Source organism: Apium graveolens, chromosome 5, assembly GCF_009905375.1.
Source record: "Apium graveolens cultivar Ventura chromosome 5, ASM990537v1, whole genome shotgun sequence".
Lineage (NCBI taxonomy): Eukaryota > Viridiplantae > Streptophyta > Magnoliopsida > Apiales > Apiaceae > Apium > Apium graveolens.
Window position 1 is genome coordinate 293,958,122 of NC_133651.1, and position 14,092 is coordinate 293,972,213.

Sequence of the window (14,092 nt, forward strand, 5' to 3'; positions counted from 1 at the left end):
AAATAGTATTGATTTTAGGGTTAAAATTGACATTTTTTATAGTTGAAGGTCAAAAATGTTAAAAAAATGTTCAGGGGTTAAGATGAAAAATCTGTTGAACTTTAATGGTTAAATTGTAATTTTAAATTGTCAAATTACTATTTTATCCTTAACCTATTTAACGGTAACGGCAGAAACTGATGGAAGAGGTGCAAAGTGCAGCGCCTAAATTTATCTGGGGTACAAAGTGTAATTGTTAAAATTATTAGTACCAAAATGATAATAATCCAAATCAAAGTGCTGCACTATCCAATTAACCCTTGATTTTATTATTTTGTTTGCTAAAAGGGAGGCCAACAATATTGCGCATTTACATGGTGGATTGACACAATGTTTTCTTGTATGATGTATCCCCCAGAATTTTTTGCATGAGACCATGATGCATGACTTGATATGTATCCCATTTGCTTAAAAAAGAGAAAAAAAAGGAGAATAATATTTTAGTTTTCTTTCCGCTCCCAAAATACAGGGGAGAGAGGAAAAAATTGAGAAAGAAAATTTTGAAAAAAAAATCATGTTTCTTTCCATAAATGGTGTAGTTGGGAAAGAAGCCTGCGTACATTTAAAAAAAAAAAATCCTTCATTTTATATTTTTCAAAATTTTCTCTTGTTTTTAATAAAATACTTGAAAAAATATTGAAAGAATTTCTTTCATCTCTCATCTTCTATTTTCTTCAATATAAAACTCAAAAACACATGACTAAACGAATAAGAAAGGTTAAACCTCCCTTAACATAAAATATTGAGTTTGCACAATTAGTCATACAATCACACCAATTGAAGTTGATGTTCCTACTATTCTCTATCCGGTTTTGTCTACTAGAAGATAATATATCAACATTATATCCCATAAACGGTTGAGGTTCCCCACCTTGTAACCACAAGTAGCTCCAATTTATAATTGCTAACTGCAGTTAACAATTATTGAATCATGATTATAATAACCTCTAATATAAGAATTTACTTGGATCTTGTATACAAGGAGAGAAGGAAACATAAGATCAAAGCTTCAAAATATAAAGCAAGACTATTAATCAAAAAATATAAAATTAAAGCTTAAAAATATAAAGCAAGACTATTAATCAAAAAAATATATTATTTTTACATAATTTTACATCAACTGTGTTTCTAAAATGTTCTCACTCCTCACCGGTAAACGTTACTTTAACCGGATTAAAATAAAAAAAGTTACTACCATCTAACCTCTCAAATGAAAAAAGATAGTACCAAAGAGATACAGTTATAAGCTTTGTTATTGATGTTTTAAATTTTTTTATACTGATTAAAAAAATAACTTCTATAAATTTTCAAACCACAGTACCTGCAAACTTTTAGAGAAAACAACGCACAACCATGAAACGTAAGCATGTTTTTCCTAAAAGAAATGTATAAAACCAAATTCCAAAAACTTGACGTCAAATACAACAAAAAACTGTTTTACAACCCAAAAAAATGTTGCAGATCAAAACGGTTGATTTTAAAATATGTTTGATATTGATTTTTAAAAGAATTGATATGATCTTAAAATATATTTTTGTATACCTACTTGTATTTCCCCAAAAACAGCTATAGGTGGTCACTACCTAAATATGACTACTACATATTACTTCATTTGCAAGCCGAACCAAACGGGTGAATTCCTCGATATCTTGGAAGCTATAGTCCAAGGCTCTTTTTACAGCAGTGACACCCCCGTTGCCTTTCTTAAGAATTTCATTGGCAGCTTCAAATGCTACACGGGACTTTTGGGAAGCCTCCATCGCCAAACTCATATTGTGTGTCTGTAAAACAATTAATGATTGAATATTATCTACTTGCTTCATTCCCATGTACAAGAACATGGTATAATGTGTATTTTGTGGAAAGTCTATATCTATAGTGACTATACTCCTCGTGGTAAAATTGTACAGTAGCAAGTCATATTTTACCAAATAACAAGGGCTGGTGTGCTTTCATACTACTCTTCTGGGAGAGAATGTTAAGACAAGTTTGTATATATGCAGTTCTCTGAAGGTTATCTTCCACCACTGAAGATAGCTAAAGGCAGCACTTACATACTAATGTACTAAATGCTTAAAAACCATGCAATCTAGATATATAATACCGAGACAATTGACTTACAAACTGGAGCAGCCGAATAATAGAGGGACGGTTTTGGACAATAGTGACATGGTTTGCCGCATTAGAATACATGCCCCTTAATAAAGCAGTCCTATCCATTGTAACTTGATTGTACAAACTATCCACGTCTGATGCCGACGATGAAGAAGATTCACCTTAGCACATGTTAAAAGAAAAAAAAAACGATAGTCAGGAAAACAGGAAAAGCAATAGGTGACATTGACTACACAAAATTTCCCATTACACTGAAAACCTTTGTACAGTTTTTGTTTAAGAAATCCTACTAAAAAGAGTTCACTCGGTTGAACTTTCATCAATTATAACTGAGAAAGTCATGAGATACACCGCAAAAGCTAGTATTTTTGTGCAATAGGTATATGTATGTCAGGCATACCAAGTTTGAATCTTCATTATACCTTGAGGAAGCATTTGGAGATTCGCTTGCCAGTCGGATCGATCTTTGTCAGCCATGTAGCTTTTGCAATAAACTGACCTCAGGTATGCTACCTCTGTGCATTTATAGGCCAAAGCAGCAGCATACATTTCATCATGCTTCCCAAAATCTAGGGCACAGGTCCTGCAAGTACTTCAGGTTCAGGAGACATGGAAATGGAGTATACAATGATATGACATGTAGGGGAGATCACTTCAAGTGGAATACACAAAGACATTAAGACAATGGTATAACATAGTGACTTAGGAATAATCATACATGCCCTTTAAAATTATAATTTTCAAAGATATATACAATGCTCCATCAAGAATAAGTTAGTTTACACTTTTCACAGACAATAGCATTAAATTAAGCAACACTTTAAGTTGACATTACAACATCGTAGTGCAAACAATTCATATAAATGTAAAAAAAATAACCAATGGGAGTCCTTTTTGATGAAATGTAGTTTAAGAAGATAATATCAACTTCCCTATGATACTGCAATGGAGATAAAAACATGTAGAGGTAAACATAAGATAGCTAGCAGTGTATATTTCTAGTAGCCTACTTACTCAAAAAGTTTGGCACTGCTACTATATAACTGCACTTGAGTCATTTCCCCACAATCACTCCTTCCACTTCTAGAAGTTGCACTTTCTAAAAGTGAAGCACCCAAAAGAGATTTCAAGGCAGCTTGGAAATTCGCCATGATACTATCGAAGCTGAACCCGGATTTCTACAAAAGATGAGAATAAAACCAAGTTTCATGTGCTGGTGCATGATAATAAACTTAATGTATGTACTTCTGAAAGCAATAAGATGCAGTAAAATACATAGTAGTGATTAGTAAACAATGTCAACATCAAGACAGTGGAAAAAGGTTGCTAAAAGAATTAAAAAATACCTTAAGATGATCAGCATGGCTTTTAAGATCTTCAGCTTCTCTCAAGACATCAGTAGCAGCTTGATCGCCGTTGTACCCTTTCACAGGCTTCACAATACCAACATCCCGATACACGCTCTGATTTACAGCATGATTTCCCTCAACTTGATGAGCTCCATTTCGGTGTACAGAATTTTTGGACTGTTGTAACACCTTTGATGCATCGTGACAACCAATAGAGGAGCTGGTGTCGAGACCACTGCCTTTCAGGGATAGAGGCACCAGCTGACGAACATGAGTGGGTGTCTCCTGCTTGACAGCATGATGTGGGTGAGCAGGTGTCTTCTCATGCCTCATCACTGCTCGAGTTGAATTGCTTGGCTTTGCAAATTCACCCCGGGACTTATCTTCATGCATGCTCTTCTTGTCTAAACTGCACAGGTCTACAGACTTTTCATTTGAACAGTTGTGCCCTAACATCTTCACTTTAATGTCTCCTTGGCCATATTCAGAACGCCTAATGGCAGTATTCTTATCATTATTCGGCTTGAACACTCGGTCACTCGATAAATCTGAGGGCTTCACATTTACCTTTTCACCATGGTACGAACTTTTAGCTATGTCTTCTGATAACAAAGAGGAGATGTTGCCAGGTATTCGCAGAACTGTATCATTAGTGACAGCAAGTGTAGTGTTCTTTTTCTCCGCACTTTGACAATCATCTAAGGAATGCACATCAGTTAGACCTTGCTGGTGTTGTGTAGAGGTATCCTTATTATTGGTAAGTACATGCTTGCTTTTCAAGTCATATAGAGGTTTAACTTTTGAATCTGCTTCACCACTTACATCATGGTCCTGACCTTCTAGCTTAGGAAATGACATAGACTCAGCCTGAAATACACCTGACACCTCTCCTCTACTTCCTACACCAATTTGGTCTGTGTCAAGCATACTTCTGTGTTCCAAGGATTGTAAGGCCCCCCCAGCAGAATATTTACTAGCATTGGCATAATAATTTCCTAAACAGCCTCTTCTTGCTAATGAACTCTTGGTGAGATTGGAAGACCTCAGAGGAGATGAAGAAACTGATTCTACTGGTGACCCTCTTAAATTTCGGTAACTAGATCTTTTATTGGAACCTGAAACCTTCGACGAGCTTGAAGTGGCTGCAGCTGAAAGTTGCTCACATCCTAAATCCTCTTTTAACTTAACTATATCATCTAAGGTAAGCTTAGATTTGTAGACTTTACTAAATTTCTGTTGTTGCTGATCATTTCTAGTGGTGGCTAAACTATCTCTACGACCTGACAAGACAATTCTGGTTACTTTACCTTTTTTATCTAATTTGGAATCCCCTCGAAAAGCACTGGACTCCTGGACCTCAGTAATAGACACCTTAGGTTTTAGTTCCTTCGTGAACTCATCAACTGGAAGATTGTTTTCCTCCCTGCAAAACGTCTCTAAATTGTTCTGAATATCCTGCCGATCTTTCAACTTTCTCTTCATCCCATGACTTTCATTGTTTTTTCTCATCCCCATAGACCCACTACTTGAAATGCCCGGACTAGTTTTTCTTAGTGTTCTTACAGAAATTGGTACCCTATCCTTCAGCTCACAATTTCCATCTTTTGAATAAAGATGTTCATTGTGTCTTTGTGTATTATTCCATGTTGTACTTGGTGGCAAACCAGCACTAGAACCGTGGGCCATACTGACAGGATGCCCGCAACTTACAGGATTCCTAAGATCATCGTTAAAAACAGCACCTTTAGTTATAACTCTCTTTGAAGTCCTGTATCCACCCTTATTAGGTACCCTCGTCCACCTTAACCTTTTGAACGTTATAGCACCTATTTATGTTTCATATTAGACTTATGAGTTACAATATACACCATATTACATTGGCATGACAGAATATCTTGAAAATAAAAAAAAAAGTACCTCCATGTATCTGCTTACTTGCAGACATTCCTAAAGAAGAATCAGAAAATTTGTCAGGACACTTAGTAGACTCACTAATCAAGTTCGCCTTTGAGAGAGGTTTGTTCATGTCATTCAAGAATCTGTTTTTCATGCTTTCTCGTGAGTTCTTTGTGAGGCTTGAAGTCTGAATTACACCAGAGCTGCTAACTGCTGCAGAAAGTTCTTGAGCTGTAAGTTTCCTCTTTCCTTGGTTAAGCATCGCGTGTACACCAACGTCTTGATTCGATCTTGGAACATCTGCTGAAGATACTCCTGTTGCGACTTGATCAACATGACTTTGAAATTTGTTATTCTCAGAAAGTGGATGTGCAGGTTGATGCAACGCACGGACAGCATTTGTGGTTTCATCTTCGCTGATATCACATCTATTCATCCCAGGCCTAGTATTAATAAGAAAGAAGCAATTAATATACTAGGATGATGCCTTCACCTGTATTTTGTGCACAAAGTACAGAGGATTTGTTCATGCATTATCGAACATCACACATAAGAAGAATAAGATAGAGGAAGAAGGCAAGATGTGTCATCACATCAGAATATTTCTTGAAACCAGTCAAAATATTTTATATAAGCTAGTACTGATACTCATCTAACATTTAATGAGTCAAAAGGAAATTGAAACATAAATATGGGCCAAAAATAACTTACAGCCAATCTAGCATTCTACACAACCAATTTTCAGGCAGCTGCTCGGATTTAACACCATATGGCAAAAGACGCCACGTGTCACAACTGTCACACTGAACCCATTCATCAACTGACTCAGAAGTTTGTACGTCAGGTTGAGAAATATTATCTGTCACATCTTTTTCTTTGCCCTTCTCAATTTTTCGATCCTTTGTCATACAACCATGTGAAGACCTCTCCAGTGGATATGTTTTATTAGCACTGCGCTGTAATCTCAACTCATACATATCTTTACTTCCAGCAGGAAGCTTGGCGACATTCTTCTGGGGCATCTCCTTGCTTTTTAATATATTACCAGACCTAAATCTCGCATCTGTTAAATGTGAAGTTATCGGATGATCACTCTGCCTTCCCTTCGACTTTGATTTATCATAAAGCCGGAGCTTCCTTAAATCTTCAATTTTTCCTAATTTACCCTCCTCTTTTCGTGCACAGCTGAGCCCAACTTTGTGTTTTGGATGATTATTCACATTGCTTTTACCATCTTTTTTTCTCATGGATACATCAAGCTGGTCCTTTGACAAGGTAGAAACTCTATCACCTTTGCCCCTGCCTCCTCTAAAATCATCTGACAGATTCTTTTCCGAACTCTTTGTTCCCTGTCCCGGAATTCTCATCAAGCCACTTTTTGATTCTTGTTGATCATACTTAGGGCCATCACACCCATGCATTAACTTCACAGATTCTTCACGAATTCTGTCTTCTACCCAATCCTTTTTCATAATTCTTTTTTTCGGAGGAACATCCTTCGCAGCCTCCCTTTTAGCTTGATTTATCCTGAAAACACTATTTGAAGATTCACCACTATTGCATGCTGGAGAAGATAGAGATTTAAGTTTCAAGTCACTAGAGATATACTGCTTCCTCTTTGTGGTCTCAAATTTTGTCTGTTTCCGTGCAGGGGAGATTGGATTACTCACATAATTAACACCAACCCCATGATTGGCTTCTTCAACAGTTCCAACCCCACCAACTAATTTTCTTTTCCTGTCTTTTACTAATTTGGAAGCTGGATCGTCCACCAATACTACAGAATCATTTTGACGGACCTTAATGGGAATATACAACTTATTTTTAGCATGTTTTTTCTTGGCTGTCAGGTTCAGTAGTCTGGGACCTAGAGGTGATAGCAGCATGGCCCCAGTGTCCGGAAAAGAAGTCATATACTGTTCCATGATTCATACAAGCCGACGAAAGTCAGATTAAATGATATAACTATAAAGTACATACTTGTGTGATAGCAGTACAAGAACCTCACCTGAAGAATGTCAGAAGGAGACTTAACCGGAGTCGTGTATGACACTGAAGGGTCCCTGCCACTGTCCTTAGGAATATTTCCAACTGGAGAAGAAGGCGAAGCAAGGCCAAGACCACTATATATTGCAGCATTTTTCTGTGCTGAGCAATCAGAACGCACTTTGATTCTTAACCTTATTCTTTTCTTGTCAGTCTGATCGCCAGGCTTTTTTGAAGAAGAGTCTGACCTTGCTGGAACTGTAGCAGCTTGTGCATGCAGCAAATTTGGATCTAATTTGGTTGAACCATCCAAAGATGCGGACTTCTGGTCATGCACATGCAGTGCAGAGGCGGTATTTCCATCCTTAAAAGAAGGAACTTTCGAGGGCACCAGAGAATTCTTTGGAGCGTCCTGTTTGGTAACAAAATCCACAATCCTTAAAGTTCTCAAATCTAACTAAATGCCAGGAAAAAAATTATCCTTCATACTGAGTGAAAACTTAGTGTTTGCATACCTCCAAATGTAAATTGTTGGGGAACCTTGGTCTGTTGTAACTCTGAGAGATCTGAGGAGTCTTTGGTTCAGATTTAACTAGAGGACTGCGCTGATGCATGGGCAAAAAGGAACCATAACCACCAAATGCAGCCCCTGCCACCATATCATTTTAAACTAACATAAGCGATAAAATAATAGTTATACTTCATTGCAGATTCAGACCTAAATATTGGTGATTTACCTTGTTTCTCTACAATAACCCCGCCTTCAAAATATTTCTGGAAATGTCCGAGCAAGTTTTGGAGCTTTTCATCCTGGTACAAAAATGACAAAAATGAACAACTGTTTCTGTCCAAAGATATCTCAAACAGGAACAATCTATGATCAAATGTTTTAAAGAAAATAAAAATGAGACGACAATGACTTGTTGAATAGCATAGTAACTTGAGTTCACAAAATCAGCATAGATATTTGATACATAACTTCCTTCATTAAGAAAGTAATCGATAACCCCTATATTTTACAAAGCCTTGAAGGTTACCGATAGCCTACTATTGCATAAAAAGAAATAAACCCTATATTCCAAAAGTGATTACATCGAGTATTATCATATAATCAAAAAAGATATATGTTTAAATGATCAAACAAATAAATAGATAACGCGCAATTCACAACTCAACTGAAGTTTACAACCCAAACTAGTTTTAAGTCAAATTACAAAACCTTCTTTTCGGTATCAATTAAATATCTTGCCCACCGAAACAAAAAAAACAAATCCCAAACTCATTTTTTTGACAATGATCATCATTAATTATGCACCAAAAACATCATTTCCCTAGGTACACAACAATCGGAAATACACTTCATTCAAAATTCCCTTTACACCATAACACATATTCACCTAAGAAACACCTATACGCCAGACCATCGACAAAAATTCCACATTCCACATCTTAAAAAAAACATCAAACACTTAACCAGTAACAAAAAAGATCATACATTACCATAAATTCACAATTAAAACCGACAAAATTCTTAAATGCAATCAAGGTCTTTATCAAACACTTAACTAGTGTAACAAAAAAGGTCATACTTTACAATAAATTCATAATTAGAACCCGAAAACAAAACAAAACCAAATTCTCAAATGTAATCAAGGTCTTAATCAAACACTTAACCAGTACCAAAAAACATCATAATTAAAACCCGAAAAAAAAACGAAAAATTCTTACAATGTAAGAAAGGTCCTTATCAGGGTAAAAGGTAGTTTTATCATCAACATCAACATCATCATGATCCTTGTTGTCATAGCAAGCCTGACCTTGGTGAAGCTCAGACTCAGCCATTACAAGAAAGCCCACTAAACAACACGGCCCAACACTTAAAACCCTAACCCTAATAAAATCCTAAAGTCCAGCATATCACACACACAAAACACACAGTGATTATACAACACACATTAATTTTACTCAATTACAAACCCAAACACTTGATCAAATGCATGTATGTATTGTGTTCTGTCTAAAAACACATAGATAAATTATATGTTTGTGTTTGTGTTGTGTCTGTGGATTAATGAAAAGGGGTTTTGATTTTAAGCTCTGTTGGGTGGTGTTGTGTAAGAAACTGAGAAATCGTGACGCAATCGAATGTACTCTGAAAATACAATATGCTTTGCTTTCTTTTTTCGGAATATATGATGATATGTCAATTTTATTACATTTGTTCCCCCTTTTTCATTTTCTATTTCGGGATATCTTTTTGAATTTATTCAAGATTTTTCCTATTCTAGATTATATTTTGTGCATATTGTGATAACATACTTTTTGATTTTCTTTTATTTGATTTATTATATATACGGGCTCAGTGATATGATCCAATAGTGTCAACCATACTACTAAGTATCTTGAGCCAATTGACTACATTTGTTATTTTTGTCATTTTATTGTTATCTTCGAAATTAAATTTGACGCAGTTACATTTTTTCAAATTAAAGAGTTAAATTAATAATTATTAGGAAATATAATACTTTTAAAAAAACATTGTTCAAAAGGAAAATTGTTAAAGACAGAGTATGTAAAATGTTTGTATATTTGACGATGTTAACGCATTCTCACTTTAATCAAATATGTTTTTATGAGATGAATTCATCAAAAATAATTTGAATTTATTGTTGCGGGAAACACAAAGTTTGTTTGAGACAAAAGATATTCATTCATGTCGCTGATAAATTATGTATGCCAAAATAATTAAAATAATCGTTATATTTTAATCACGATACATGTAATATAGTTATTGTGATGTTTACGATAAAATATAACCGACTTATTAAGATATGCGTCATATCTTTATCTAAAGTTTTAGAAGTAATCCTATAACGCTATAACGCTTACTAAATCTGAACATTTTATTCTCAACATTGTTTGCAAGTATACATGAACTGCTCGATTTACACTTTCGTGAACAAATAAAACTCGGCTCTATGCATCTTTCTTTTTATATCTTTATCATCTTCAATTATATATTATTAACATTAGAAAAAAATACTATTGAAAAGGTAAAATTTTAAAATATTAAAGGCAAAGAATGTGAACTATTTGTATATTTCACAACGTTAATGAACTATCGGTTTAATCAAGTGCAGTTTCAGGATATGAATAAATTGAATTTATATTTGCGGGAGGGACATTACCTCTTCGAGATAAGAAACTTTCCATTCTTATCACCAACAAATTTTACGCGCTAAAATAGTTAAAAACAATCGTTAAATTTTAGATTACGATACGTATATTATATGCATAAATTTAATTCGTACACATATTATATTTGTTGATAGTATCGAAATCGCTCAAACTTGAACGGTCATAAAATAATATTAAATTTTATACAACACATGTGTTTTTCCTGTGCATAAAAATGTTATTCAGAATGGTCAAGTTAGTTGAATAATTTTTATTTACAAACATCAAATCTTATTTAAGAGAGGTGTCTTTAATAAAAAAATTTAAATCTATTAAAACAAGATTTTTTTAATTTGAATTTTAAAAAGTCGTTTAAAATATGATGGTATTTAATAATTACTCTAAAGAATCTTTTAAAATATGAGAGTATTTAAAAGTCTATTAAAATATGGTCATATTTAATTTGAATTAGATTTTATATCAAATTGTCAATTGATTTCGTTAAAATAAATCACCCACCTTAGTATTCTCAAAGGTGACTTTTTTAAACCACTCAACACCCTATATATATCATTTTGCTAAAGGTGAAGAATAGTTAACATAAAAGTTAACGGAATATAAACCATCTGATAATATGTCAGCCACGTGGATGAAATAAAATAAAGTAAAATAATAAATATATATAGTATTATGAATGGTGACTTTTTTAAACCATTCCAACACCCTGTATATATCATTTGCTAAGGGCGAAGAAATAGTTAACATAAAAGTTAACGGAATATAAATCATCTCATAATGTCAGCCACATGGATGAAATAAAATAAAATAAAATAAATATATATATAGTTATTATAGATACATATACATAGTTATATACATGAATGTCATATTCCATGTATTATATATTATATTACATATACTGTCTGGTGTATAATATATTAAACTTGTTATAACTTATAATAGATACTTACATCTATAAAATAATTAGCAACCTTCCTTTTCTATGTGTTGTTTATCATCAATTTATCTTCTTAGAAAACAAACCAAAAAAATGAAAATGTCCAATCTTTTTTATCATCATCTACGTTAGGCGTGATAAAAAAACTAAAATCAGGCTGAAAAATTGAAAAAAAATCAAAATCGATAGAACCGACAAAAATCAAAACCGAATTGATGGAACAGTATGGTAACAGTTACAGTTTTATCCGTATAACTAAACCAAAAAAAACTGAATCGTTTATATATTATAATATTATATATAATACTCTATTAAAATAATATTTTAATATAATTATGCAGAATTAATTAGTAACTGTATAAGGTACCATATACAACTCAGTAATCAGTAACCATGCTTGAGCAAAAAAAATCAAAAAACTGAAACCAGACCGAAAAATAAACCGAAAAAATCAAAACTGATAGAAACCGACAAAAAACGTAACTGGACCGAACATGTGGAATAGTTTGGTAATGGTTACGGTTTTACCCTTATAACTGAACCAAAAACTGAAACATTTATATAATATAATATTATATATAAAACTCTACTAAAATAATAATATAATATAATTATGTAGAATAAATTAATATATGTGTAAGTTACCATATCTATATATTATAAATTGCTAGATAACCCTTTCCTAAGGTTTGGTATCCATATTTTGGTTCAGATATGATTTTTAACTTTAATTTGACCCGGTGGACTATCCATTTTTAGGTTTGGTATCCATATTAAGTTTATAAAAGATCCATGATCCATGTATTTATTATGACCCATTTTAATTATAGAAACTTTGCAATACAATTTTAAATATGAATTGTGTTATTTATAGTAAGTTTTTAATACAAATTTAAAGTAATGTTTAAATTTTAATAGATCTATTTATAGAAATAATCTCATAAAATATATAATATAAAAATAACATATGTAACGAAAGTAGTTCTTAAATAAAATTTTCATAATATGTAGATGCAATACACTTATTATATATAGATAATTTAATCTTTCATAATCATATTATTCAATTTGAATTATAAATTTATTTATTTATTTTATTAAATAATTTTTGAGATCCCCGTATGCATAGCACGGGCTATAAACTAGTGCAACTTAGTAAGTCAATAACTATATTAAACACAATGACTACAAATTGATTTTTAAACAGAAGCTCTCATGTGCGTAGGATTTTAAATAATTAAGTGTCCAATCCCTACCCTCTTCTACAAAAACACTAGTCTTCTATAATTTTTTAATCTAAATTTGATTATAAGTTCACTTTGTAAATATAAGTTGTGTTATTATAATAAACTAGCATAATAATTCGTGCGAGTCACGTGTTGTTGTCAAGCAATATATTGTTGGAATTCGGCGTATAAAGTTTTTCAAATTACATTTTTGTGATTAATAAACAAAGTATAGTCCTTAATAATTTAATTAAAATGTACAAAAATAGCATTGTAAATAGTTTTTGTTCAATGAATATTTAGATTATAGAGGGATGATTAATTGTGTTACAATTCTTCTTCTTCTCCTTCTTTCTTTTTTAGACTTGATGATTCTGGTAATAATAAATTTTTTGATTGTACGTGATCTAAGTCAAATAAGTAGTTTTTATTATAATTTACGTAATTCATATATATAAGTGTAATGTGATAAAAACTTGTTGCATATAATTTAGAAGATGTCTCAGCCCATTCACAAATTTCTCGTGTTTAAGTGTCAGTATAATGTTGTTAAATTATTTGTGACAGTATTTAGCTAACAATATATGCATATTTACTATGTATACATGAGATATGTATTTTAGAAAATGTCATTGCGTGTAGCAGGATTAGTGTCGGACTACACATTGTTTTGTTTTCTAGTATAGAGATTAATGTAGTGTTATTTTAATCATTGTCATCTTTTTGTGAATGATTTCTAACTTTTTTTCTTATACAAATTCATTATTCATAATTGGCTTCTTATGCCAAACATTTCAAAATTCGATAAAATATTCATAAATATTAGTACTTAAATTTCTAATACGATAATTTATGTGATCAGTATAATTACCTTTTATTTTTAATATAAAATAACTCAAATCAAATCATATATTTTAGTGTGTATGTGTGTGTGTAAGTTTCAGTCATATTTTATAATTTCAAATATGAATATAAATGTATAATAACATGAATTGTTTCATACCAAATTAAACAACTGCAAGAAGTTCAGTGTTTTATTCAAAAAATTTAAATTCATGTATAATTGTAATTATATAAAAAATATACAATTCACATTTTTTAATTAGGGTACTCTCTAAAATTTTTAAAGCCAATTCATTTTTCAAATTACTTAATTGCCAGATTTTTTTTTATTATAAAAAAATTAACATCTTTATTTTGATTCTGTATGGAATATAAATTAGAAAATCAAATATACTTTTTAAGAATTCGCCTATATTAAAAATTACATACACATGGTTTAAATTTTGATATTATTATGTATTTTGTTTTAATATGGTGGAATATGAGAAAAAAATTGGTTGAGT

At 32.2% G+C, this 14,092-nt stretch overlaps 1 protein-coding gene across 1 annotated transcript; it reads right to left on the reverse strand.

The window, feature by feature from the left end:
- Positions 1-1,095: 1,095 nt before the first annotated feature.
- On the reverse strand, positions 1,096-9,544 carry LOC141659160 (cysteine-tryptophan domain-containing zinc finger protein 3-like). Its single transcript, XM_074465911.1, has 11 exons — positions 9,114-9,544; positions 8,123-8,195; positions 7,901-8,034; positions 7,408-7,797; positions 6,111-7,315; positions 5,421-5,842; positions 3,501-5,329; positions 3,169-3,332; positions 2,577-2,737; positions 2,161-2,315; positions 1,096-1,820 (listed from the first exon to the last, which is right to left on the reverse strand). Exons 1-11 carry the CDS (start codon positions 9,225-9,227, stop codon positions 1,623-1,625), a joined length of 4,845 nt encoding a protein of 1,614 aa, XP_074322012.1. The 5' UTR covers positions 9,228-9,544; the 3' UTR covers positions 1,096-1,622.
- Positions 9,545-14,092: the final 4,548 nt, after the last annotated feature.